The sequence below is a fragment of the Candida metapsilosis genome (assembly GCF_017655625.1).
Source record: "Candida metapsilosis strain BP57 chromosome Unknown scaffold4, whole genome shotgun sequence".
In the NCBI taxonomy this organism is placed as follows: Eukaryota; Fungi; Ascomycota; class Pichiomycetes; order Serinales; family Debaryomycetaceae; genus Lodderomyces; species Lodderomyces metapsilosis.
Window position 1 is genome coordinate 585731 of NW_027138162.1, and position 27156 is coordinate 612886.

The window sequence follows — 27156 nt, forward strand, 5'->3', positions numbered from 1 at the left end:
TAAGCGCGCTAATCTTTTCACCAAATCATAAAAAGAAAAATTTTCTTTCTTCTTCTTCTTCTCTTTCTTTCTTTTCTCTTTTTTTCATTACCAATGTTTCAATTCAAAAGGTTTCTTGCTACTGCTAGCAAGTCATTTACAAATAACAAATCACAATTAGATAGAGCAACACTTACGATAAAAAATGGGCCCGTATTCAGTGGTTACTCATTTGGTGCAAATAGAAATGTCAGTGGTGAGGCGGTTTTCACTACGTCGTTGGTTGGGTACCCGGAAAGTATGACTGACCCTTCTTACAAAGGACAGATTTTGTGCTTCACCCAGCCATTGATTGGTAATTATGGTGTTCCTTCGTCAACGGTAAAAGACGAGTTTAATTTGTTAAAGTATATGGAAAGTCCCAAAATTCAGTGTATTGGTATAGTTGTCGGTGATGTTGCTTTAGAATATAGTCACTGGACTGCGGTTGAGAGTTTGCAGCAATGGTGTAAGAGGAATGGGGTTGCTGCTATAACAGGAGTTGATACAAGACAATTGGTTTCGTACTTGAGAGATAAAGGTTCCAGTTTGGGTAAGATTACCATCGGTGAGGAGTATGATGCCGACGAAGATGCTGCTTTTGAAGATCCTGGTGCTATAAATTTGGTGCAGAAAGTTTCGACGAAGCAACCATTCCATGTAGAGTGTCCAAAGGAGTACTCGAAAAATGTTCATATAGCAGTATTGGATTGTGGTGCTAAGGAAAATATTTTACGTTGTTTGGTTGAAAGGGGTGCATCATTGACTGTATTCCCATATGATTATCCTATTGACAAAATAGCTAACAAGTTTGATGGTATCTTTATCTCCAATGGTCCAGGTGATCCTACTCACTGCTCTACCACTGTTGACAATTTAAGGAATATTATGGATACGTATCCAGAATTGCCCATATTTGGAATTTGTTTAGGTCATCAGTTGCTTGCTTTGGCTAGCGGTGCAAAAACTATCAAACTAAAGTATGGAAACAGAGCCCATAATATTCCCACTTTAGATCTTATTACCGGCAAGTGTCACATTACATCACAAAATCATGGATATGCGGTAGACACTTCAACCTTAACCGATGGTTGGAAAGAGATGTTTATAAACTTGAATGATAACTCGAATGAAGGTTTGGTCCACACAACGAAACCAATATTCTCTACTCAATTCCATCCTGAGGCAAAAGGTGGTCCACAAGATACCGCTTATCTTTTTGACAAATTTTTCGAAAATATAGCAAGGCACAAGAGAGATTTGCCTAGTGTTGAAGGAAGTTTGTTGGTAGACATTTTGCCAAAAGAAAGAGTCGAGCAACTTACAATATAAAATTTAGTCTAGACCTTGTATTCAAGAGAAAATTTACTCCTCGTCTTCATCTATATCCTCTGCACCTTCAAAGTCTCCCTCTTCTTCGTCGGATTCAGAATCATCTTTAGAACCATCAACCTCTAGTATTGTGTCATTAACATCAGTGTGGTATTTTCTAGCAATTCTCGATGCACGTCCTGCCGCCTTTGCTTCCTCTCTGGCTTTTCTCTGCAATTCTTTCAACTCATCCTTGAATCCGTTTTTGACTGACCTATTTGAGAATGTATCCCACATCTTCAAACCACCAGTTACACCACCAACAACTAAGTTACCGGCAACCTCTACGTCATTAGCATATGAAGTGGTTAACACATTACCAAGACCAAAGTCTCTAGATAAAATCATAGATGGACCACCTTCAACAGGGGCCTTCCACAACTTGACAGTTTTCTCACCCATTGCACTGGTCACCAACATGCCCGGAATGTAGTTGTTAATGTCCAAAGATGATATTCCAGCATCGTGTGCATGTAATGTCCACAATGGTTTTGATGCTTTGATATCAAAACAGTAAACATTTCCTTGATCAGTTCCAGCATAAAATACTTCTGGGTTGGAGCTCCATCTCACATTTTCAACTTCTTCTCCGGAGCCAACAGAGTAATATTTAGAAAGATTATCGCTAAGACGGACATCAGAAACGGCAACCTTGGAATCATAGCCACCAGTCAATAAAATTGATGGTTCAGCAGGATTCCATTGTGAAGAAGAAACAGTCTTTCCATGGTGAATTTGGTTCAAGGATCGCACAGCAGTACCTGTATTTAGATCCCAAAGCTTCACGGTACTATCAGCAGATGTGGAAGCCAAGACGGATCTATGTATTTTGTTATGGGTCAATGACAAAACAGCATCAGTGTGATGAGTGGTGACATGTCCTGACTTTTTCAGCTTCTTCTTTTTCTTTGCTGACACTTCGCCTAGCATAATATCGGGAAATGCTTTGTCAACATAGTCTAAATTCCACAATTCAATTTGAGGATCAAATGTACCAACTGCGGCAAAATTTCCAATATTTGTATCTGCAGTCAGGAGCTGTCCTGGTTTATAGTTTATCCATTCAACACACAATGGGAATGCAGGCAACATAATATCATGGTGAACATACAAAGTTGAGTCTCTGACAAGACCCTTGGCAACATCTGCATCCAACTTGTCCTCCTCTTCTTCTTCGGCTCCAGCAGGTGCACCCGCTCCATCATCGTAGATGTATATATCTAACCACGAAATATCATCTTCGGTTCTTGTTGCCAACACCAAGTTATCGGTAGGATATATTTGATTTTCTTGCTTCTCCTCTTGTTCATCTACTTCTGTTGGTAAAGATAAATATACATCTTCAGAATCTTCAGATTGATCAATTTTACCACTAGACAATCCAGGGAACATGGTGACTTTTTCTCCATCGTTTTCATTCTCGTCATCATCGTAATGCTCTAAGTCGTATTCCTTCAAGTCATCATCAATATCGATCTGATCTTTGAGAGTCTTTTTGGCACCTTCTAAGTCTTCTTTGGCGTCATTAATTTCTAATTGTGCCATAGCATTGATCCTTTCCATTTCCTCATCGTCCAATTCATATTTCTCTGGAAATTCTGAGGCATACCCTCTAGGTACCCATGTACTTGATGAGATCATTGTTGAGAAGAGATAGCGATGAGATGAGAATAATTTTTGTCTGAAGACTTTAATATGGAAAACGAAGGTAGCGCTATATCAAAAAAAAAAAAAAACTTTAGCATCCTATTCAAGAGCTGCAACATCGTGTATTTAGTATTCTACTATTCTACTTCATCTACAAGAGGATGACACCAATACCACTTGTTTGGTCTTCAAAAACTTGCTTTGTTTCCTTGTCGATACCACCATTCATTGGGAAGGTTCTGTAATTGAACAAGTAGTAATTCAAAAATCCATCACCACTCCCAAACTTACAAGGTTTCAAAAAGTAGGTGTTATCTTGACAAGTGAGACAGTTGAATACATCAGCATTGAACAGTTTGGCTGTGATCAATGCATCATTCATCAAGTCTGTTAATCTGTTTTTATAATCGATCTTTGCGTCAGTGGCATAGTAAAACAAGTAGGCAACTCCCAACTCATCATGCAATTTGTTTTCCAAAACAGTGAATGGGAGCAAATAGTAAGAGAAGAAGTCGGTTATTTTTCCGTCTTTTTCAACAACATATGCCTTAATAACACTTTCTTCACCCAACATCCAGTGTTTGAACTCTTCTTCAGTAAATCCTTGTACAACGTCGAATCTTTGTTGGTATTCGTTCAATAATTTCAAAGTGCTAGGCACATCAGCTGCAGTCATTTTTCTCAAACCAGGTAATTTTGTAGCATTGGGTAACGCATAGTGGGCTATCATACTAGCCTTGGTTTTATCTGAAGGCAAGTGACTAAATCCAACATCATAAAGCTTGGGCCAGTTGAGAGGACGGTGTTGGTAACGACAGGTGGCAAGTGGGGTAGGCAAAACTGCACCTCCCGTGTACAAAGCTTGCCAAATGTTCTCCTTATTCACTCTTCTAGTTATTTCCTTGATTAAAATTGGCGCAAGTCTCTTATTCCTCAACTTCTTGTGTATACACAAAAAGTTCACTTCCGCCCCATCCATGGTCTTGTCTGATCTGTTCAATCTAATTGTGACTGGGGTAGCTGCAATGAATGCAATCAATCTTTTGCTTGCTTTCACACGAACCCCAGCAAACCATTCTTTTCTCCATCCTGGGGGTTTCAATGCCCACCTGAAGAAATTACGAGTATACTTGAATCTAAAGGTGGCATCAGTATCTTCAACATAATTCTCATACAACAAATCATAAAGCTCGTTTATTTGTTTATCATCATCGATATCAATGGTACTCCATTCAAACTCTGCAAGCAAAGGAAATGGTTTGTCTGGAATATCGGCAGGTGTCTTGGGAACATCAATTGGGCCTTCTTCTTTAACAGGTTCATCTAATTTTGGTACTGGTTGACTGTTCCAAAAGAGATGGTCTTTCATTTTCTTCTCTTGTGAGGCGGACAATGTCTCACCAACAGCAAGCATATTGAGAAGATCCTCAATGGACTTTTTGTCTGCCATGATCTCAAATCTGATGGGGGGAAAGTAGTTGAGTGGGTTAATTGGTGGTGCAAAAAAAATTTCGGGAAAGAAAAAAATTTACTCTGGCGTGTGCACACAAAGGAATGAAGTTTAATGACGAAGGTTTTACGTGAGCTACTAGAAAGAGGTTGAACAAAAGTATAACGACTAAACTCAGCAGATCTACTTCAAATGAAAAAGCTTTAAGACTCGGTCATCCACTCATAATTGAATTCACTCATAGAAGACCAAATTATAGAGCATTTGAAAATGGTCAAATCTAACAAATGGGATAAGAAGGCCAAATTTCAATACATGAAGAAACACGGCCTTTTGCCAGAGCCTTCTTCACAAACTCCCACTACCACTCCGAAATGGAGTAGTAAAAAGAAATCTGAGAAAAAGCCTACAATTCAGTTAACTGATTCTGATGACGAATGGGACTCTGATGTTGACGAAGTGTTGATAAATCATTTTTACCCAGAGTTAGAGTCTAGTGAAGAATTGTCTCTTCAGCAGAAAGTTAAATTGAAACAGCAGATATTGAATGATTTGAAAGAGAAAGAAGAATTGGGAGAGGATATCGGGGAAAACAGTTCGGAGGAAAAACTGGATGGGCAAATCAACCTTGGTGATATAATTGGTAATATCGACAGAAGACCGAAGAAGAAGATGTTAAAAACACGTTTTTCCGATAATCTTCTAGAAGAATATGGCTTGGATGGTTACCAGACAAGTGATAAAGAGTACAAGCTTGCTGGACGCAAAAGTGGACTTTCTAATTTAAAGGATGATTTTGTTATTGGACAGCCGGAAGAATCAAGCTCCATACGACTGCTCACAGAGGAGGAGATTGCTATTGAAAATGAGCGAAAGAAGAAGATTGAACAACAGAACTTTTATGATGAAGTTCGGAAGAAATTTGGAGAGAAGCCCACTCAACAAAAGATTGTGGATATAAATAACATCAAGGGTGACGAGAGCCAGCTACAACGGTTGAATGACAGAATAGGAAAAGAGAAAGTGGAGGACACCTTGGATGAAGACCTAAACGAGCTCTTGCAATTGAAGCTTTCTGATGGGAATGATACGGTACCTCAGCGATCAACTGCATTGCCGAAACCACCCAAGACGGAGCCTGTAAAGCTGAGTGGTGTCAAGGATATAGATTTTTTAGACTCGTTGTTGAAATGAGGGTTTGATTGCGGTTTGATCCACTGTCTTTTTTAATCAGTCGATAGTGTAGAACTGGAGTAGAACGGTCTCTCATTAGGTATATATTCTCTTTCATATGCTTTGTTTATCGATTGTCAGAATATCGCTTCATCGGAAAAAAAAAGGAATCGCTCCACAGTTTTCAGCTTCACAAAACATCACTACTACTTGAATGCGATGCCCACCACTGACGATGAAGCCATATCGCTATTTGAAAAGGCTACGTACCTAGAAGAACAGGGTCGCATGAGTGATGCTGTCGACATATACCGAAGGGCCTTCAAGCTAAATAGCAACATCGATCTCATTTATCGATCAACGTACTCAAACAAGCACCTTTCAAAAGATAAAGGCAAGAACGCCTTGGTTAGAGTGGATGATAAGAAAGTATCTAAAATAAACGTGGATGAGCTAATAGACAGTTTCCATGATGTCCACTTGGAGGACCCGCTGGAACATCCGGATGACGCGCCATCGATTCTTCTTTTCTTGCCCAAGGATATATGGTGCCACATATTTGAAGTTTTGATTGAAACTGCCCCAGAATCCTGGTTCAATATGTCCATTACGTGTAAAAAAATGGCTCATATAGGTTTCGGTAACAATACATACAAGTTCCTATGCAATTTAATCTATCCACGACAAGTTTATGAAGAAAATGAACCTTACAAATCAAGATTAGTGGTTGAAAAAGATATTCAGCTCCCCATACCGCTAGATCAGTTGCTCATATTGCCACATTACAAGAGCTGGAAGAGGATGCTTCATGAACGGTGCTTTATAAAATATGGTGGATGTTACATCAGTGTAGTCAACTACTACAGCGAAGGAGCCAAAGGTGAAAACTCGTTGTCTTGGACCAACCCGGTGAGAACTATCACATATTATCGGTACCTACGATTCTATCCAGATGGAACAGTAGCAAAGATGCTATCAGCACTTCCACCAGATCGAGTTGTACCTTGGTTCCTGAGAGAACGACAGCATATACCAGACGCAGAGCAGAATGAAGCAACGAAAATTTACCGAGGGAGGTTCACTATAAACTCTACTGGAGAAGTTCATATTCAAATTGAAAACGGATCAACAAGCTATTTGACATTTCATTACTACTTTCAAATTAAATCCTTAGGTCAATTCAAACATGGAAAATTGAATTGGACAAAATATTATGCTGTCAGGAAAGCAACAAGTCCTGAAGATGATAGAGTTGGTGAAATCATGGAATATACACTTAGAAATGAGAAACCATTCAAATTTCTGAGAGTAAAAAGTTATCATATAGAGTAGAAAGGTATGTATAGATTGTTAAGTTTTGCAATTTGTGTTCAACACGACCTTGGCATTCGAATGAGAAAAATTTTTTGATCGCAGATTTTTTTTTTTTTTTCACCAAAGCCATCGAAGTCAAACACCTAATACAACAAACGTTCATAGTATCATGTCTAGGTTCTTTGTTTCAGGATACAGTTCAGAATCCTCTTCTGAAGAAGAAGATTTGGTGAGTAGCTCTGAAGAAGAGTTATTATCTTCTTCCGCTGAACAATCCGATGATGATTTTTTCGAGGACGATGATGAAGAAAGCAGCTCGGATGAAGAAGGCGGGCGTCCAACAGGTCCAGCTTATTTTTTGAAATCAGCCTTTTTGAAAGGCGGTGATTCTGAATCTGAAAGTGATGACGAAGGGAAGAAGGTTGTCAAGAGTGCCAAGGATAAATTGTTGGATGATATGAAGGCATCAATTGAGGTCATTAATGTCAACAAGAGAAGTAACAATTGGATTGTTGTCTTGAGTGAATTTGAAAAATTGGGTAGACTTTTGAATAGAGCTAATCAACAACGATTTGGAACCCCAAAATTTTATATCAAATTGTTGTCAAGTTTGGATGATTCAATAACTGAGACTGCAAACAATGAGAGGGATGATAAGACCATGAAAGCAGATGAAGCCAGAGCTTTCAATACTTTGAGACAAAGAGTCAAAAAGCAAATTAAGGAATTCCAAGTATACTTTGATTTGTACAAAGACGTTCCAGAAAATTTTGATAACGAAGATGAACCATTAGATATGGCTACCAGAATTGAAGAGAAGCAAGATGAAGGTAAAAAATTGAGTCCTGTTTTCCAGACCTTGAAGCAAATCAGTGAAAGTAGGGGTAAAAAGAATATCGATAGATCCGAACAAGTCCAAAGCTTAGAAGTTTTGATTACTGACGATTTGAGTACATTTGAACTCATTTCAATCTATCAAATGTTGTTGTCCATCAGGTTTGATGCATCATCGACCCTGTATATGCCAATTCAAGATTGGCAAAAGAATTGTGACGATATTCATAAATTGTTGGATATATTGTTTGCGTCAAAGGAATACCAAGTTAGTGAGACCGGACAAACAACTGATGAGATTGACATGGAGCCTACCCCAGTTGATGGAGTCAAAGTTATCTTTGGTTCAGTCACTTCATTGATTGATAGGTTGGATGATGAATTTACCAAATCTTTACAACATACTGATCCACACTCCTTGGAATACATTGACAGGTTGAAGGATGAAAGTAGGATCTACAACTTGATTGTTAGAGGCCAATCATATATCGAATCTATTAACCCTTCACTTGATAGTGAGCAATTGGCTAGAATCGTTTTGAGAAGATTGGAGCATATTTACTACAAACCTACACAATTGATTCAAGGAAATGAAGTCGAAACCAAGATTGGTAAGGGAAGTGCAAATGAAATTATTGATTCATTGAGTGAATTTTTGCAAAAGAGTGACAATAAACTTTATGCACAACTTGCAAGGCTCTATTCCATCTACTATTATGCCGTTAACAATAACTACGAAAAAGCCAGAGATCTCTTTTTCGCATCTCAAATTTACAAGAGCATAAATTCTGCTGAGTCAACATTACAAGTTCAATACAACAGAGCTTTAGTTCAATTGGGATTGAGTGCATTTAGAGTTGGTGCTATTGAAGAATCTCACAAGATTTTGACTGAAATCATCAACTCCCAAAGATCAAAAGAATTGCTTGGGCAAGGATTCAGTACTAAATTCCCTAGTCAGGCATCTTTCGCTGAAAAGCAAAAGTTGTTGCCATTCCATCAACATATTAACTTGGAATTGTTGGATTGTGTTTATATGACATCTTCTTTATTGATTGAGATACCTGCTTTGGCTGCTGCCTCAACCACAAAGGACAAACGTAAGAATTCATCAGTGAAGTCATTCAAGAGCAAGCTTGAATTCCACGATAGACAATTTTTCACTGGTCCACCAGAAAGTATTAAAGATCACATTGTGCATGCTTCAATTGCTTTGCAAAAGGGCAATTGGTCTAAAGCTTATGAATTGTTGGCATCAATAAAAATCTGGAGATTGTTCCCAGACACTGAAAACTTGTTGGCCATGTTGAAAAACCAACTTCAAGTTGAAGGCTTGAGAACTTATATTTTCACATACAAGTCAGTGTACAGCAAATTGTCTATTGCTAAATTGAGTACAATTTTTGCTTTACCAGAAGAGAAGATTACTGAAATTGTTTCAAATATGGATGAGCAAATTGAAAATGGATTTATCAACTTTTCAAGTGCTGCAAACAGATCTAAATTGCAAGAGTTGGCCATATTGATGAATGAAAAGATACAGTTGCTTACAGACAAGAACGAAAAGACTTCTGCTAGTGGTCATGGTAAGAAACAACAACCTCAACAAACTGTCCAACAACAAGCAACTCAAACACAACCAGAAGAGAACAGATTTAGAATTGCAAATGTTAATATCAACAATGACGAGTTTCAAGTAACAGCATAAGGTGTATAGACTTAATGTAATGAAATACATATATAAAGTAGTTGCAAAAGTGTAAAAAGAAATTAACGATGAGATAAACCACAAAAAAAAAAGTTTACAAATCTTGAAAAATTTCAACCCTTTATCAAACTCCACAACGATGACTGTTATGCCCCCAAAGAAAGTTAAAGTAACATCTTTATGTGAGCTATGTCACTCAAGAAAAGCGGTCATGAAGAGACCAAAGAACTTGATGAAACTTTGTAAAGAGTGCTTTTATAATGTTTTTGAAACCGAGATACACAACACGATAACATCAAATAATTTATTTTATCCAGGTGAAAAAGTGGCAATAGGAGCATCTGGAGGTAAAGACTCTACCGTTTTGGCGTCTATCCTTAAGACTTTGAATGAAAGATACAACTATGGTTTGACCCTTGTTCTTCTTTCTATTGATGAAGGAATCAAAGGTTATCGTGATGACTCCTTAGCAACGGTGAAACGAAACCAGCAACAGTATGAAATGGAATTGGAAATCGTGTCCTACAAAGACTTGTATAACTGGACCATGGATGAGGTTGTTGGGTGTGCAGGTATAAGATCTTCATGTACATATTGTGGTGTCCTTCGGCGTCAAGCATTGGATCGTGGTGCAGCAAAGTTGGGAATAAATCATGTTGTTACTGGCCACAATGCCGATGACATGGCCGAAACTGTGTTGATGAATTTGTTGAGAGGAGACGCTAATCGTTTGGAGGGAAGTACAAGGATAATGACTCAATCAGCTGAATCTCCTATAAAGAGATCAAAGCCATTCAAGTATACTTACCAAAAAGAGATTGTGTTGTATGCCCATTATAAAAAGTTGGATTATTTTTCAACTGAATGTTCTTATGCACCGGAAGCATTTAGAGGAACTGCGAGGGAACTTTTGAAAGGGTTGGAAAGTATACGACCTTCTTGTATTATGGATATTATTTACAGTGGTGAGCATTTAGTTTTATCCAACAAGAAGAAGAAGCAAACGGTCAAGTATAAGAATAAGAAAGCTGAGGAAATTGAAGTCAATGCGGATGGATCGGTTTCTACAAATAGATGTGTCAAATGTGGGTACCTTTCGTCTAACAAGATTTGCAAAGCATGTACCTTGCTTCAAGGATTGGAAATGAGCCGACCCAAGTTGTCAATAGATAGTGAAGCTGATGGAGCTGCCAAGTTAACTAAAACATTAGAAGGTCTTAGTTTTTAAATAGTCTATTCATAATATAAAACTTTACTCATTCTTATATATGTGGAAAGGAGATGCTTGACCATTTGGAAATACCAATGTCTCCGCGACAACCAAGTTTTCTCTTCTAGTAATTGCAAACACAATCACTTCGGCGATATCTTCAGCTGTGAGTGGTTCAGTCCCCTTGTAAACACTATCAGCTTTTGCTTCGTCGCCTCTAAAACGAACATTTGAAAATTCAGTCTTGACTGCACCAGGGCTGATCAAAATGCTTCTAATTTTAGTTGAAATCAATTCCTTACGAAGGGCATCCATAAAGAAACGAACACTTGCTTTACAAGCGTTGTAGATTGATCCTCCTTCATAAGCAACCAAACCAGCAATACTACCAATTGATACAATGGTTCCAGAATTCTTCTTTTTCATGATTGGCAAGACGGTTTGTGTTAATGTGATGAGTCCCAACACATTGGTTTGAAACATGGTGACCACGTCGTTCAATGCAACTTCACCGACTGGTTCTTTACCCAATGCCAATCCCGCGTTGTTCACTAAAATATCAATATCGGCAAATTCTTGGGGTAAGCCGGCAATGAATGGCTCGATGGTTTCCAATTTAGACACATCCAATGCCTTAGCCAACACTTTAATTCCAGCATATTCACTCTCCAACTTCGTTTTCAACGCTTCTAACTTCTCAACTCTCCTTGCGGTGATAATCAATTTGATGTTTGGTGTAACTTCTGCCAATTCGAGACAGGCGGCTTCTCCGATACCCAGGGAACAACCTGTAATAAGAATGGTTTTGTTTGCCAATCTCTCTGCTGCTTTCTTTCCGTAGCTCATGTTCTCAGGTGAAGAATGAAAGTAGAGTGAAAACGGAAATTCGTCGACTTAATCCTAGCGCGCTTATATAGAAAATTGCCTAACGCCTACAATTTATGCTAATCCACCAACACTGAGATCCCCTTCACTACATCACAATCATTAAGTATACAATGCGATTACGTATATTACTTTATATACATAAAAGTTTCAAATTAACACGAACCTTCATCTATCCCTATTTTTTTTCCTCTTTTTTCCGCTTAGTAGAAAGTGGATGGCCTGTTGCTGTAGAACAAAGCCTTGGTCTTTTGAACTCTGTGTGGTAATGGGAATTTCAAATCCTTGGTCAAGAATTGTTTAACGTATTGTCTCTTAACATCGTCAGCCTTTTGTAATTCAACAACCTTCAAAATGTGGATACTTCTAAATCTAGCTCTGTGTCTAGCAGCCAAATCTTGGTACATGGTTTCAACGGCACCGACTCTGGTGACATCTCTGTATTCCTTGTACATGTTGTGGATACCGGATCTTGATTCGTATCTGATCCAGACACCGAAAGTCTTGACCTTAGTTGGCTTAGCTTCGTTGATGATATTGACTGAGACGATTTCACCTGAGGCCTTCTTGACCTTGTGCAATTTTTGTAAAAAGTACCAGTATCTTGACTTAGCAACAACGGTGTTTGGTGCAAAGATTCTCATACGGAACAATTTTGGCTCTGGAGCAGAGTCGGTTGGCAAACGACGACCGATGACTTGATATTCGTTTAATCTTGACATTCTAGAGGTATCATGTTAGTAAAATGTGTCTGGAGATGTGCCGATATACTTCAATGAGGTGAATGAAATTTTGGAAAAATAAAATGGCCTGGTCTCATTTGGGAAGTACTCCTCATTGGAATGCTCTAACCAGTTGACATCAAGGTATATGTCGTCCCATTTTCTCAATCTAATCCTCCTCATCTGTAACTTCTCATTTGAAACATACTTTTGTTATCGTTGAATATAGCTTAGTCAAGGTATTTCAAACTGAAATTTTTTTTTTTTTTTTCCTTTTGGTAGAGAGAGTCTCTCTTCTTTTGTTCAGAGAGTGCTGCGCTAGTAGTAACAAAAACTGTTAGGTAAAATGCACTTGGTAGCAGCGGAAAATTTATTCACAGAAAAATTGAGTATGGGGCTGCAGCCCTAACTTGGCTCTGTCATCGTGTGACACAACTTATTAATCCGCGACATCCTCAGTGATCAACCTATAAACTACATATCAGCCGTATTTCCCAATTCCTTAAAAGTTTCTTACTTCACATTATATCTATACTCAATTACGTTATCTTTCTTGACCTATATACCATCATCTCTCTTTCTCCCTCTCTCTCTCTCGCCTTCCTACATATTCTTCTTCTTATACATAGCTTCTGCTTTTTGGTTTGCTCTATCCTCTCTTCTTTGCTTAGCTAATTGTCCACACTCGGTACTGAAAACGCGATCCCAAACTGCAAACGAACTAGCATAGTTTCCGATAAAATAGCGATGGTGTTGGTCATGGTGTTCAGCACCTGCCCAAAGTGGGAAGAACTTATTCAAACTCCATGGGAAATCATATCCTGAGTGTGAGTCAACAGCTTGAAGCAAACGCAAAATAATCCAGCAAGTGATGGTAAACAAATGAAGTGGCGGTAATTGATCTGTTTTGGTTGCAACGTAAGCATAAAGGATTGGGAATCCAACAGTTCCAACTCCCAAAGCGGCAACTTCAGCTGGATGAGCGTACTCCGCGGTGAATCCAAATGGAGCAGCGTATTTATGGTGGACCTTGTGAATATTTTTGTAAAACCATCCATAATGGAAAAGTCTATGGAATGAATAGTGCCAGAAGTCTTCACAAATAAAGAAAAACACAATTTGAGGAATCTGAACCTTCCACGATGGGAAGGGGACACCATATACAATGTTTAATTTTGCACATAATGGGTGGAACAACCAAATGGGCAATGCCTCGGCAAAGAAATGGGACTTGAGCACGGCTTTGAAACATTCCCATTGTTGTTGATTAGTTGGTATGCTATCCGGTTGAAGCTTGTATTTTCTAAAAGATGGCATTTGATCAATAATAAACCAAGGTAAACATCTACCAAAGTACATGAATTCATGAACTAAAAAGAACAAGAGTCCAGTTGCAAGTATATCGTTCCCAATATACAAGTACCAGTTTGCCCATAATCTTTCCACCACATTCAGGGCCACTTGTCCTTCCAAAAGACTGGTAGTAGAGTTTGAGCGTAATATATCCATAATGGTTGTTGTCGTTGATAGTTTCCCCAAATGTGTATATTCCTTCACCAACTCATCATTAATTGATTTGTATTTATAGTTTTCTTTTCACAACCGTCGTATACACAAAAGGGTAAAAAAAAAAAACAATCGTATGATTTACAAGCTGCAAAAAAGAAAATTTATCATTTCTGAAACATGCGCCCACACGAGAGAGAGAGAGAGAAAGGGCGCGCGTTTAATTTTTATTTTTTTGGTTGGAAAAGGCAGAGTGTGCTAAACGACGAAGTCGTTAATTCGCCACAAATGTTTCTGAAACTTGCGTCTATACGAAGATATAAAGTCAGACAGCTTTTTCCGATAAACGACGAGAAAGAGAGAAAGGGGTATTGAATCAAGTCAAATATATATATATATATGCACGAAGTAAAAGTCTACAGGTTCTAATGGCACGATAATACAAACACGTCATTTTATGAAACTAAATTCTTTATTCACTCATAACTTGCTTTCAAACACCTTAATCAATTCGTCTTCGCTGGAGCCACTTGAAACAGAATTGTCAACAATTCCATCAACAGTCACACTAGGTGTTATATGTACACCAACGGTTCGTTGATACCTTGTAAAGTACTTGACATCAGGAGTTGCACCATTTCCCTCATTGACTAATTCTCCACCTTCCTTGATCTGAAGTTCAGCCAACAATTTGTCCTTTTCAACATGCAAGTCAAGCTCCTTGGAAACAACGTCATAAATCTGCTCATAAATTTCGTTCCTTGATAGCTTGATATTAGCATTATCGTAAAATTCCTTTTGATTCTCAAATACAACTCTGTTGAAATTCCAAAATGATTCATGTTCATCACCTCTTGGATTTTCACGTAGCAACTTAGCATAGGCCAATGCAAATTCTCCTAAAAAGATGGAATAGGGGTGCCATGGCTGAATTGCATTCACAAAAACGAATTGGAACCCATCTGGATGTTTCTTTTGTAAACCTGGGATAACTGTCTTGAATAATTTAAGATACAACTTGGCACTAAAGGGACAAGTGTAATCGAGATACAAATTGACAATGTGAGGTGCCCTTTTAGCACCTGCTAACGTATTGAGACCAAGATAGTAATGTGTTAATGAGTACTTAGGTGAAATCATGATGTAAAGAGGAAGAATAAGAGAATGGATCAGAAGTGATCGAAAAGAGCAAAAGTTCTTTCTTATATACGCCACACTTTGTCCTGCATAGAACGATATTTTTGCTACAGTCATAAAATTCGTTTGCTTTATACACTCTCTTTAGCCTTCTTCCTCCTATTCTTCCTTTTTCTAGTCTTCTTGGCCTTGTTTTTTGTCTCCTTCTGGTCATCTATTGGCTGCACTGCCTGATATAGTCGAAATGGTGGCACTGGTTGCACTAGCGGCTTGGGCTGCAATGGCATCAATGGACGTGTTGGATGCAATGACTCCAGTCGACACACTGGTTGTGCTGGCTGTACTGGCTTCACTAGCTGCACGGGATCCTTTGATTGGACTGACTGGGATAGTTGCACTGATTGCGATGGTTGCACTGGATGCATCATTTGACTTTGTGTCAGCCCATCAGCCTTTCTCTTACTGAGCTCATTCAACATTTGCTTTGCTAAATCTAGTTCCACCTTTGTAATAGCATCCAATCCTTCCCTTAATTGAGAGAACACATTACTGGTATTACCTTGTTTGATCGCATCACTTGAAACTCTCTCACTTGTTGCCTCCTGTACTTTATTGTCAACACCAATGGAACTCCCTTCTCTAACTTTTACCCGATGTTTCTTCTTCCTACTTCTACTTGGATCAGAAGCCACGTCTTCGATTGATTTCGCCATAGCAGACATATCGAAGCTCTCATTAGCCATGCTCTCGTCGTCTTCTTCGACATTTGCCGTCTTTTCATTTGGTGTCCATTTAGCAAATGATCCAAACATATCATTGCGTTTCTCAGTTGGTGAGTGAACCAGTTGGCTACTGCTTTGTTGATGAGGTTGACTATTGCTATTTGGAGCAGAAGGATTCGATGAATAAACCTGCGATTCCGTTCTTTCCACTTCAACCAAATTTGCATCACCTGCATCATCGCCGTATCCCAAGTCAGGCATATTCGAGAATGGCGATTTTTCTATCACATGTGTTGTTTGTGCTAGCGTCTCCTGTCCATTCAACGCATTTGCTTCAGAGGCTAAATCCGATACTTTTTGACTGTGGTTGGCTGAATCTCCAGTTGCAACTTGGTCCTCTTGGCTTCTATCGACGACTACAGTGTTTGCTGTCGCCATTTGCAGACTTGTAGCAGAAAACTGTGGAGCAGACGGTGATACGAATTGGCTTGACAGTAGCTTGGGGTCCTGTTTTGATGGGCTTAAATTTTGAGAATTCTTCAAATCTTCCTCCTGTTTGTCACCACTATCGAGAACTTTCAGCGATTCATTTCCATGAATTCTCTCATACACATTCTGTCTTCTGCGACGCATGTAAACTCTTCTCTTCAATGCAGTATCTTCGTCAGGACTGAAATCTTCCTCAGAAGAAGAGTTCATCAAGCTTAGCATATTACGTACTTTGGTCACCCGCTTGCGTCTTTTTGGATCACGACTATTTTTTGTAATCCTGGCTTGAGTCTCAACAAGATCAATCGTCACCCTTTGTTTTCCATTTTCGGGTTTCTCTGGTGGTGCAGTAGGCTCGCGAGAGTCATCCTCTATTCCATCATCATTATAATTGTTACGTTCAGGCAAGGGTGATATACTCGGTTTTGACCTTTTCAGATCACTTTTGTCATCACTGCTTGACTTCTCTTCCACTTCATCATCAAATCTCGACACATGTTTCTTCATTTCATTAATGTATTCTTGATACAGCTCTTCGTCAAATTGAAGGCCATAACTGTTTGTGATTGTACCACTTTCACGATCTCTTGAAGAATGAAACTCGTCCTGCTGCGAGGATTGTACACCAGTGGACAAAGTAGTTTGAGGTGCTGTTTTTTGTGGTGACTCAAGTACAAAAAAGCTTTTAAATTGATCGGCTTCATCTTCATCCTTTGAAGCTGGGGCAAGGTTGCTCAAGTGGGATTGATCAATCTCTTCACTAGGTTCACGAGGAAGCGCTTCATTCTGTTGCAAATCCTGGGATAAGTCATCTGTATCATCTGGAATATCGCTATCCTCGTCAATATCAAAATGGTCGGAAAGCTTATCTTCCGCTATGGTACTATTTCCGTGTGCATCCTTAGCACCCAAGCCACCATCAAGACTAACTGTCCTCTCAGCCTCAGGTTCTCTTTCCAAAAGCTCCTTCACTTCATCATTATCCGAAGACACGATTTCAGGTTCATTCGGCGACAGTTCACTTTCAGGAAGCTGGTCCATTTCTGGCAATACGTCCTGCCCCGATTCACTGGATGGTTCCTCTGATGTTTCGTGACTAGCCAGTTGTTCATTAGCTCTCGGTTCCTGTACGCTTTTTGGTTCCCCAAAGAAAAGGCCAAGAAGCGCAGATGCACTGAATTTTAAAGCCGGTTTAGTCACATTCTCATTGTTCCTTTCTTGGTTGTTTGACGCACTCGCTTTTAGCGCAAAAGTGTGAATATCTGCTTGCTTTCCTTGATTTTTCTCACCGCTTGATTGTGAATTCTCATTACTACTGTCCTTGTCTTCAGGGGAATTGGAGACAGACTTAGTGACTGGACTCTTTGGTGCTGGAATAGCAGGGGCAAGTAGAGTATCCAAACCCTTTGGTGTCAGGGCGCCCGTGCCCTTTCGTTCAAAAGCGACAAGTCCCGTTCCTGATTGACTGGTAATCGCAGCTGAGGTGAGCGAGCTCCTTGGCTCTTGAAGTAGTGATCCGTTTGGGGATTGGGAGTTTGGAATTTCCAGTATTTGAGACACTGAATTCTTCTGCTGCTGAGTCAATGGGCTTTCTGGTCGTTGAGTCGTTGAGCTTTCCTGTAGTTGAGTAATTGCATTTTTCGGTCCTTGAGCGTACATATTTTCTGAAGGCTCGACATTCAAAACCGTATCTGATGGTTTGGAAGGAATAGATTCCGAGGCATGAGAAGCTAGTTTTTCCTTGAGACTTGATGACCTTCTTTCCTTGTCCTTTGTTTGCTTCGAGGCTTTCTTAGCTGCCCTACGGGCCTCTTTTAGTCTTTTCATCTTTTGAGCCATTGTTTCCTTTCGTTTGGGCTTTGTCTTTAATTTTGTTACATCCTCCTTAAATGTATCTTCAGGGGAATCTTCATCCAGATCAAATATTGACAAGTCTATGATTTCGGGTTGCTTCTGTTGACTCTTCTGTATTTTCAGGGGATGCTTCTTCTTGCTTTCTTTGTTCTTGATATGTCTCGCTTCCTGGTTATGACCATGGTGTATGTCCAGCTCAGTTGAGCTAGGAGCTTGGTGATTGGTGGTAGCCTTTGTCTTATCTGCTACTTCCTCATGAATGATGGGGTCCATTTCCAGATGCATTTGCAGCTGATCTGTCAACTGTTGTTGTGCTTCACATGGGTGATCGTTCGACGACTTACGTCGTTTGTTTGGTCCTGGTATGTCGTTCTGGCGTCGCTTGTACAGTTTCGGTGACTCAATAGAATTAGCATTGAACAGGTGGTTTCGCTCTTGGCCCAAACCATATTTCTCTGGTGACCTTTTTCCCAGGTTTAAACTTCGGTGAAGATCGCCTTCAACTTCCAGAGCAAAGTTTGAATTGTGCGTTTCTATGATGTGCTTATCGGAGTCATCCATTGTGATTTTGGGTACCTGTTTTACTTCTCTGTCATTTAGCTCATGTTGTACTATCTTCAGTGTCATTTTGTCCCTTAATTCAAGAAGAGCATGTAGCTTTTCAGAAACAGATTTTAGCGGTAGTATATCTCCACCTTTCGATACTTTGGCAGAGCTAGGTGAAGTTTGGAATGATGACAGGTGGGGGTGTAGACTCGTTGCGTTATCAGGTTCCGTGAGTGAGTTACTTGTCCTCTCCAAAAAGCTAGGCAAGTTGTTAAAGGAAGTATCCAGAGCCTCATCATCAAATGCTTTCATTGAACTATTCTGTCCCATCTTCTTGCTTGGCTCGGAAAATGCGTTGGCTTTTAATGGTGACGGCCCTCGTACTCTCAGAAGATCAATTGTATGCGGAGCTACGTAACCTGTCGTGGATGACTTCCCGTGATCTGATTTTAGAGTTGGAGTCTCGGGATCATCACAACCAGTACCCTTCAGGTTCTTCAGGGAAATTGCATTACCAGCAGAACGACTCAGCTCCACATTTCGAGACTTCAGGTTTGTTGAGTCATCACCTATTCGTGAAAGCGCTTTGAATACTGTATTGATAAATCCCATATTGATAGTCTCGGCGCCCCCTTTGTTGCTTTGGGGCTGGATCAGTGTATGCTTGAAAGTAACTTTGATACCTGACTCCTTGAAGAATTTTGATGGTTTTTTTTACAAGTTTTAGTTTCTCGAAGTGGACACAAAAACGTAGGGTTTTCTTTTCCCGTGTTCATTCTAAAAGCGCGTCTGTCAAAGAAGCTTCTACTGGTAAATTGTAGTGTAGTGATAGTAATACAAATATGACATTTACTCTAATTGAACTAAATAAGTTGATAGCTGCAGACACATAAGTTAAAAATCCTTTTCGGTAATAAGTCGCCTGTCATTGAACTAAAGGCTAATTTACATACACTCTGCTTATCACTCTCCTTAAGTGAGCAAAATTATCAACTTACATTTCTCGTAAAGCACTTCGTGGAATTTCTCATCATCATCAACTTCAAACTCCTCTAATTTTTGACCGTGTACTTTAAAATCAACTTCACGAATGCCATTTTCTTTCAAAAAGTCCTCATAATCATGTTTTAAAAATAACCGAATTGAGTCAATTGTTTTGGGTTGTGTGAAGTTATGTTGCTGTAGATCATCCAATTCTAACCTATTGTACAATTTGGTCTTTAAATCTTGAAGTCTTAAATTTGATGGTAGTAATAATGCAAAAATATCGTCTTCGTAATAAAATTTAACCTTGACTTTTTGTTGGTGTTGTTTTTCAGTGTCTAGAAGCAAGTTCCCACTTGAAGAATCTCTCGACCTATAAGATTCGTTTGAGTGGTCTGATGCTCGAGGATGGATTCCAAAGTTGGAGTATTGTGACATTCTGTCCTGATGCGAATTTGACTTTTGACTAATTGGTTTGGAACCTCGACGATTTGGTGCATCCACTTCACGATCAAACCCATTATTCAACACCTCAAATAAACGTAATACTTCTTCTGATCGTGAAATATGTGGAGGCAATGCAATCAAATTTGACAAATAAATGTCCAACTTTTCCCGTCTTAATTTCGAGATGGAATCGTTAACATTGATTAAAGGTCCAGGGATGGAAGGTATTGTTCTCTTTGAATGTTCGATTTTCCCAGCCTCGTATGGGAATAGTTCTAGTAACCGCACTTGCAAATCATAAAAGTCTTGGTAATAACGATAAAGGTGTCTAGTTTTTCCATTGGAAAGTTTTGCCGTGATTAGGTATTGATATCGACCATGATCTAGTTGGTACGAATCAACACTGGCATCAATAATGGAGATTGACACTAAAGATGACCTATTTGAAGTTGACGATTGCCCATCGAAAAATTGTGATGTTGATGACTGTGGCGGAGCTTTCGTACTTGAAATATGACCTAGTGGGATAGTAGATGCTTGATATTTAGCCGTTTGCTCTTTCCACTGTTCTACTGTTGGGATCTTGAACCCATTTATAAGTTCAATAACATGGTCACGATTCGAAGTGTCAACTGTTGATTCTGCTGCAAGTGGATTCAACAAGTCAATGATTTTAACATATGAAACCGGAACTAGCCCAGGGCCACCTAGTCTATTTATAGGCTTGGCTATAAACCATTCATAGTCGTGATGTGCACATATGATCAAGTTTTCTCCCGGCGAAACATCAAGCTCGTCGTCTCTTTCTGCTTTAAATTCGTACAAGGTTACTGCATATAATGTTTGATTTGAACTCTGTGAATGAGAGCCAGAACGCAGACTCGTACTTTGATTTGAAACTGTTGATGGCCGCGATCTATCAAATACCTCAAAGTAACTTATGGGTACCATTCCTCTAGCATTTGTCATGGGATTCGTAGCTTCATACCATCCGTTTTCCTCGGCTTCTCTATGTCTTGGATCATCAGATACGTTCAACACATGGAAAAACTCTCCCGTGCTAAACTTCAACTCTCCTGGGCCTTGGGGTTCGTAATCGTATAATGCCTTTATGACTTTTTTAGGTGATTGAAGTGCACCCTCCAAGTCAAGTGTTCTTGAAGTGACTCGTGAAATTGTCTTTTTAGGTGAGCCCGATGAGGCAGACAGTCTTTTATTTTTCCTAAACGATTTGATCATTGGGTGGTATCTAAAAGGTTTGTCCTGATAGATTGGTGTTTTGATGAATTCTGTTGAAAGGAGGCGCTGCCGCTGCTGCTGCTGTTGTTGTAGTTACTACTACTCTTTGAACAAATTGTCAGTTTTAATGTAAGTCGAAAAAAAAAAAAAAAAAATCCACAACAACAACAAAAAAATTGAAGAAAGAAAAAAAAAAAAAAATTAAAATCTGAATCTGAATCTGAATCTGAGCAGGAGGTTGAAATCTCTTTAGGTCTAGGCCGTCTTTTTTTGGTTATTGATAGATCTAAGATTCAATGCAAACTGAAGTGGCAAATCTTGTAATTGGACGATGATAGTATGTGTATGAATAGTATGAAATATGTCTTGTTGAGTATTCTTAGTATGAAAGGTTTCCTAGAAGAATTGTGAATACGAAATCTCTTGTTAATTTTTATTTCAATTTCAAAAATCTTAAAAGGGAGAGAGGTCGTGGTTGTTATAATAATAATAATAATAATACTAAATAATTTTTATAGAGATCCCAAGGATGATGTGGAGAAGACCAATTTATTTTAATCCTATGTTCGTTCGAGTGCCTTAAATGCAGAGTGTCTTAAATTCTTAGAACGCTGTCATCGGTCGCTGCTTGTCAGGTAGCATCTTACTGATCTTTATCCGTAATGTTCCAAAACTGTGGAAGCCAAAGACTTGAGGAGAAAAAAATACATAGGGAAATCCTGCATATTATTGTGGATGTAGAATTTGTCCCAAAAGGGAAATACATTCCAAATGAGTATAAATTTTTAGCATTAATTGTTGCACAAATATCTTCAAAGAGAAAACCATTTTTATCCCTTTCTACTCAATGGGAGGAATTACACTCGCGTGACGTGTGGGAATACTCGCGATGGTTCTACTATACCGTTTGCTCAGCTGACATGCCATACAAAACCGTACCAAAAATCAGGCGCCGATAACATAACCTTTAAAAATCCATCTGTTGCATGCACGGCTTTTACCAGTCCCAAAGACGAAAATAGTAGCAACGGCGCTTGATGACATAAACTTTTAATTTTGTGGTACTATCTAAGACCTATAAAAAAGCCCATTGAGTGTAACCTGTGGCAAGCTGATATATGGCTTCTCCCACTTTGTTTTGAAAAGCGTGCCACACCACAGTCCAACCTCGCAACCTGATTTCAGCCAGAACGATGGTCCTGATCAGTTCTGGAATACTGCAGAGAGCTCCTTAGTATTATTCCCACACCCTGTCCCTGTTGATTGAGTTGCATTTGTACATCACTTGTGTCGTTCATGTTGTATACTTGTTCTTGTGGGGTGTACAATTGATCAGGTAAGGGCTGCAGTTGCGTACTTAGCTGCTGAGGCTGCGTCGGTTGTGCATACGTTTGGGGAAAGGCCTGTTGTTGTGGTGGATCTATATTTGGCTGGTTCAAGTATTGTATATTTGTTGTGTCTTCGCTTTCAATGCCTTGTTGTTGAAAATATTCGTTTCCTATGGGGAATGTTGTAGCTGCTGTTGGGACTGGGTAGCCTGACTCATCATCATTCAAGTTAGTTTCTTGGAAGTATTCTTCAGGATTTAGTAAATTATCTTCATCATTAAACTCATCTTGATATTCATCTTGAGTTTCTTCCTCCTCCAGCGTTTCCTTTTTCAGTTTGGCCTTCTTCTTCTTGTAATTTTTCCTTCTTGGTGGTTTTATCAATGCTTGCTCTTGCTCATACTGTCTCACGTTAGTATAAAATATCATAAAATCAATCTTGTGGCTACTTCACATACCTGTCGATACTTTGCAAGATATATCTTAAGAGTTTCAGAGTAATTCTCAAATCCCAAAGTATACATTGCCCATAATATATCTTCTCCATTCAATGTCTTGCGTTTCTCCAATTTACATTTATCAGCCGCTTGACTAGTAATGAAGGAAATAAATTCACTAACACATTCTTGAACGCACTCTTTTGATTCTTTTGATAATTTTGCTCTTTCTGGTAGAGCTTTCTTCATGACTCGGCCAACTAAGAGGTACAAGTTTTAGTATACGTTCAAAAAGGTAATTATTCTTCTATGTTGCAGTAGTACATACCATTTGCAATCGGTAGAAAGCGATCTTGTTCTTTGATTTCATAGTCACTGTTGTGCCAATCTTTATCTATTGGGCTCTCGTTCGACATACTAACAATAGCCAAATGGTAACACGGTTGATGAACGTCTTTGTCTGTTATTTCAAAGAGAACAAAAATTTTGCATCAAAATAATTAGCGAGATCGGAGTAGAAAAAAACCAAAGTTCCCTTTATTCACTATTTTCGCGTCGATTTAAAAAGAAAAATTAAAGTTATCTAAAAGATCAGTGGGATTAAAAATCATGAAGAAAGCTATATTTTAACCCCCACGTGGAAGCTGTATCTCAAAATACGCCAATCTAAAACCTGTGACAACTTTACAATTCTGCCAACATTCTTGTCACAATATCTTGATATATAACACAATCACCAACCTCTTCTTTCCAGTACTCAAACACAATCTTCAGATGTTCCAAATTGGCAACTATACTCTCTTTTCCAACAACACTGGAAATCATTTGTACAATGGCTTCAAATGACTTTACTCCTGAAGCTTCTCCAGAAGCAGCTCCTTCATCTCCATCACTTCCTCCCATTGATTGCGCCATCATGGCTTGTAGCTCCTTGTTTGAACTTGCTGTGATTATAACCTGTTGAATTTTCTTAAACATTAGGTACTGCATCACACTTCCAATGAACAAGTTACGTATATAATACCAGCTTCCAGGATGACGATGACAAGCTAAGCGAGGAATGTTTAACTTTGGTATCGAGATAAGATTTTGGAAAAAGATGCGCAATATTTTGGCTCTAGCAGCAGCCATATCCTTGACCTTAAAATCAGCATCTTCGGACTCGTCATCTGATGTGGTTTTTGTATATTCAATTACACTGGAAAAATCTTCATCTGGATGGTGTTTTTGATAAAATAATGGAGCATTGTTCAAATTGAAGAAATCTAACTCAACCTCCAATGCACTCGAAAAGTCATTGGAATCGCTAATTGTATTTGAAGCTGAGGATGAAATAGGTGTATCAAACCCAAAATCAGCTTCAATTAAAGCTGGCTGTTGGGAAATTGAAGCTCCAATCACCGATGCTGCCGCATTGATCAATTCCAACAATGGGATTTTATCTTCCAATATCAAATACACCAATGGCCGAAATAAAAGCAACTTTGATGTCAAAACTCTTGTTTTTATGTACATTATCGATTCCGATTGTGCACGAAGTAACAAGTCATCGTCAATTAGAAAGTCATCCAAATTGTCAAAGATATCATTATACAATTCAGTTGTTTCCTTGCGTGGTTGTTCATTTTGCTCCTTGACTCCATTTGATCCATTTGCTTTGCTCTTGTCGTATTTCTTCTTTATACGTTTGTAAATATAGTCTGTATCAATTTCCTGTAACACAAAGTACCTTATTTCTGGAGTTAATGAATTGATTATCCCATTGTATTGATTCAGGTACTTGATGAAATACGTCCAAACTGTTTCATTAGAGAATTGCTCCAGATCCCAAACAAAATTCAACGTTGATTCTAACGAGTAGAAATCATCAAGCATCTTGTTTTCCACTTTCCGTACTGCTATCTCAGTCAAGAAATAGTACCAAGTGTATTGATCATCATACTTTTGGGCCAATTTTAAAACTGAGCTACTATACTTGCTGTGATTGTCATCAGTAATTGGCTCGGGGACTTTGGGAAATAAGGTTGGAGGTGAGAAATGGTGTATACCTGAAAGGGAAACAAAAGGTGACAATTCAATATTCAACTCACATTCGAGTTTCAAACAAATCCAAAAAAGCCGGTCAAGAACATCTTTCTTGTCACCATCTGTTATCAGTTTACCACCATTGGTTTTTTGTAAGTAGTACATAATGTTCCGACTGGCACGTACGTTGAGTTCATGAGCACGCAATGGGTTATTATTTTGTAAATGCAACTGACTTTTTAACAAGTAGTACAGAGTTGACCGAATTGTGTTTTCTTTCATGACAAAAGGAAACATTTGAATAATTGATTGTGAGTATGCAACCAACTTGTAAGCAATGAGTGTCCTATTTGAAGTGAAAGTAGTTGGTATCCCATCAAAGCTATTTTCACCACTTAAACATCCAATAGTTGTTGACGCTGACTCGTCTAGTGAGTTTTTAAAAGTTGTCAAATTGTCTAGATGTACAGGTATAGCAGACACACCAAGAGCAGAAATGATCAAAATAACAGGAATAAACTCCACCAAGAGATTTAATTTTTCCACTTCCCATTCATTCAATTCGATATTCAGATCCTGGTACACTTGGGAGATTGATTCCGGCAATTCATCCTTTTCAAACAATTCCAACAACTTTATAAATGTGAGTTCTGGTATTTTGGACAGCAAGAATTGATACAACTCCAATACGGTGAAAAACTCACATACATTCAAAATGGGCAATTTCGTGTGTATATTGACAAAAAAGGAATTGATTATATTGGTAAAATTGCTCATTAACAATTGCTCAACTATTTTAAAATCGTTAAACTTTTCTTCAAATGAGTGGATTGTTTCACTTTTGCCATGCCGTATGAAATTGTTTCTATCGTACAAATTGAGTAGTTTGTGTTTTATATCCGCAACTTCACCTTGTGTCACGCACAAGTCTTGTTTAAACACGTTCCAATTGATAATTGAAGTAGCAGACATGTCCCAAATGCATTTGTCAGATTCTTGTTTTTCATTTCTCTTGGTGTCTTCAACTGATCCGTTATTGGCACTCTTATCAACTTTTTTGTCGGTAGAGCCATTCACACGGGCTGAACCGTTATCCTTCATCTGACTCAAGTCTTTCAATATAATGTCCAACTTTGTCAATATATTCAATGACGCTGGATCATAACTTGAATAATCATTAAGTTGATCGTCGGTGCTATATTGACAGTTTGTATTCCCATTACGAGCGCAAGATCCACATTGAGGTCGAACATTATCGCACTTTGTTTTCTTTAACCTGCATGTATCACATGCAGTTACAGCCCGTTTCCTTGGGTAAGTCGCAGAAGTTCTTGATAATGCTCTGCTAGCTGGTTGAGATCGTTTTTTCGGTCTTTCTTCCCCTGAAGGCTTTTCTGGTGTTGGACTTTGACGTTTCAGTCTTGTTGAGCTGTTTGAAGGAGATGACGATGAAATTGTGGGATCAGATAGAGGAGCTTGAGCTGAATACTGCCCTCTCTCCATTTCTCTCCTTATCAGCGGCAGTTGAGTTTGAGGCTGGCTCTGGGGAGTATAGTTTGCATCCTCTTGAAACCGAACTGATCTGTTATTAGCACTAATAGGTGGAACGAATCGTTGTGCTGGCTGTTGAGGAGGAGATTGATACTGGTAATGAGCTGGGGGTTGGTTTGAGGTTGGCATATACTGTCCATATGGAGGAATTTGTTGATACGTGGGTGGGTAGTATGCAGGCATCGGTAGTGGTTGTACTGGTTGTTGTTGTTGTTGTTGCATCGGTTGCTCATTTTGGGGATTTACTTGATGTGGAAGTGGTAACTGTTGTTGTGGGCGGAAGTTCTGAGCTGGATACTGAGGTGGTTCAGGAAGTGGTTGTGTTTGGTAGTAGCCAGTTGGATATTGTTGCATATAGTACAGTCCTGGTGGTAATTGTGGCGGTGCAGGCTGTTGTTGTTGTTGTTGCTGTTGAGGCGTACTCTTTGTATTCTCACTTGTGTGTGACTCTTGATTCAGCATTTTTCACCAGTTATCGTATATTCTGAAATGTACTCTTGATGGATCAAAGCTGTGGACATAACAAATCCGCCCATATATTAAATTCAAATGAAAGCAG

The 27156-nt window shown here is 38.9% G+C and overlaps 13 protein-coding genes across 13 annotated transcripts; 5 read left to right on the plus strand and 8 right to left on the minus strand. All coding sequences in view use genetic code 12, as the record gives it.

Annotated features, from left to right (window-relative positions):
• Nucleotides 1-93: 93 nt before the first annotated feature.
• On the plus strand, nt 94-1350 carry CPA1 (carbamoyl-phosphate synthase (glutamine-hydrolyzing); the record flags this gene model as incomplete). The annotated part of the gene is made up of 1 exon (XM_067692631.1): nt 94-1350. One exon carries the CDS (start codon nt 94-96, stop codon nt 1348-1350), a length of 1257 nt encoding a protein of 418 aa, XP_067548041.1.
• Nucleotides 1351-1383: 33 nt separating this feature from the next.
• PWP1 (rRNA-processing protein) lies at nt 1384-3030 on the minus strand (the record flags this gene model as incomplete). The annotated part of the gene is made up of 1 exon (XM_067692632.1): nt 1384-3030. One exon carries the CDS (start codon nt 3028-3030, stop codon nt 1384-1386), a length of 1647 nt encoding a protein of 548 aa, XP_067548042.1.
• A 157-nt stretch (nt 3031-3187) lies between these two features.
• NMT1 (glycylpeptide N-tetradecanoyltransferase) lies at nt 3188-4486 on the minus strand (the record flags this gene model as incomplete). The annotated part of the gene is made up of 1 exon (XM_067692633.1): nt 3188-4486. The coding sequence occupies one exon, from the start codon at nt 4484-4486 to the stop codon at nt 3188-3190; it is 1299 nt and encodes a 432-aa protein (XP_067548043.1).
• A 270-nt stretch (nt 4487-4756) lies between these two features.
• Nucleotides 4757-5680, plus strand: I9W82_003646 (uncharacterized protein; the record flags this gene model as incomplete). Its single annotated transcript, XM_067692634.1, has 1 exon — nt 4757-5680. One exon carries the CDS (start codon nt 4757-4759, stop codon nt 5678-5680), a length of 924 nt encoding a protein of 307 aa, XP_067548044.1.
• Nucleotides 5681-5878: 198 nt separating this feature from the next.
• I9W82_003647 (SCF ubiquitin ligase complex subunit) lies at nt 5879-6991 on the plus strand (the record flags this gene model as incomplete). Its single annotated transcript, XM_067692635.1, has 1 exon — nt 5879-6991. One exon carries the CDS (start codon nt 5879-5881, stop codon nt 6989-6991), a length of 1113 nt encoding a protein of 370 aa, XP_067548045.1.
• A 151-nt stretch (nt 6992-7142) lies between these two features.
• On the plus strand, nt 7143-9515 carry NIP1 (translation initiation factor eIF3 subunit c; the record flags this gene model as incomplete). Its single annotated transcript, XM_067692636.1, has 1 exon — nt 7143-9515. The coding sequence occupies one exon, from the start codon at nt 7143-7145 to the stop codon at nt 9513-9515; it is 2373 nt and encodes a 790-aa protein (XP_067548046.1).
• A 139-nt stretch (nt 9516-9654) lies between these two features.
• On the plus strand, nt 9655-10743 carry I9W82_003649 (uncharacterized protein; the record flags this gene model as incomplete). The annotated part of the gene is made up of 1 exon (XM_067692637.1): nt 9655-10743. One exon carries the CDS (start codon nt 9655-9657, stop codon nt 10741-10743), a length of 1089 nt encoding a protein of 362 aa, XP_067548047.1.
• A 24-nt stretch (nt 10744-10767) lies between these two features.
• On the minus strand, nt 10768-11571 carry I9W82_003650 (oxidoreductase; the record flags this gene model as incomplete). Its single annotated transcript, XM_067692639.1, has 1 exon — nt 10768-11571. One exon carries the CDS (start codon nt 11569-11571, stop codon nt 10768-10770), a length of 804 nt encoding a protein of 267 aa, XP_067548048.1.
• Nucleotides 11572-11813: 242 nt separating this feature from the next.
• I9W82_003651 (60S ribosomal eL20 domain-containing protein) lies at nt 11814-13841 on the minus strand (the record flags this gene model as incomplete). Its single annotated transcript, XM_067692640.1, has 2 exons — nt 11814-12333; nt 12958-13841. 2 exons carry the CDS (start codon nt 13839-13841, stop codon nt 11814-11816), a joined length of 1404 nt encoding a protein of 467 aa, XP_067548049.1.
• Nucleotides 13842-14318: 477 nt separating this feature from the next.
• I9W82_003652 (uncharacterized protein) lies at nt 14319-19198 on the minus strand (the record flags this gene model as incomplete). Its single annotated transcript, XM_067692641.1, has 2 exons — nt 14319-14923; nt 15115-19198. The coding sequence occupies 2 exons, from the start codon at nt 19196-19198 to the stop codon at nt 14319-14321; spliced, it is 4689 nt and encodes a 1562-aa protein (XP_067548050.1).
• A 360-nt stretch (nt 19199-19558) lies between these two features.
• Nucleotides 19559-21256, minus strand: BEM1 (phosphatidylinositol-3-phosphate-binding protein; the record flags this gene model as incomplete). Its single annotated transcript, XM_067692642.1, has 1 exon — nt 19559-21256. The coding sequence occupies one exon, from the start codon at nt 21254-21256 to the stop codon at nt 19559-19561; it is 1698 nt and encodes a 565-aa protein (XP_067548051.1).
• A 1181-nt stretch (nt 21257-22437) lies between these two features.
• On the minus strand, nt 22438-23437 carry HAP3 (Hap3p; the record flags this gene model as incomplete). Its single annotated transcript, XM_067692643.1, has 3 exons — nt 22438-22980; nt 23043-23281; nt 23350-23437. The coding sequence occupies 3 exons, from the start codon at nt 23435-23437 to the stop codon at nt 22438-22440; spliced, it is 870 nt and encodes a 289-aa protein (XP_067548052.1).
• Nucleotides 23438-23705: 268 nt separating this feature from the next.
• On the minus strand, nt 23706-27059 carry ZCF27 (Zcf27p; the record flags this gene model as incomplete). The annotated part of the gene is made up of 1 exon (XM_067692644.1): nt 23706-27059. One exon carries the CDS (start codon nt 27057-27059, stop codon nt 23706-23708), a length of 3354 nt encoding a protein of 1117 aa, XP_067548053.1.
• Nucleotides 27060-27156: the final 97 nt, after the last annotated feature.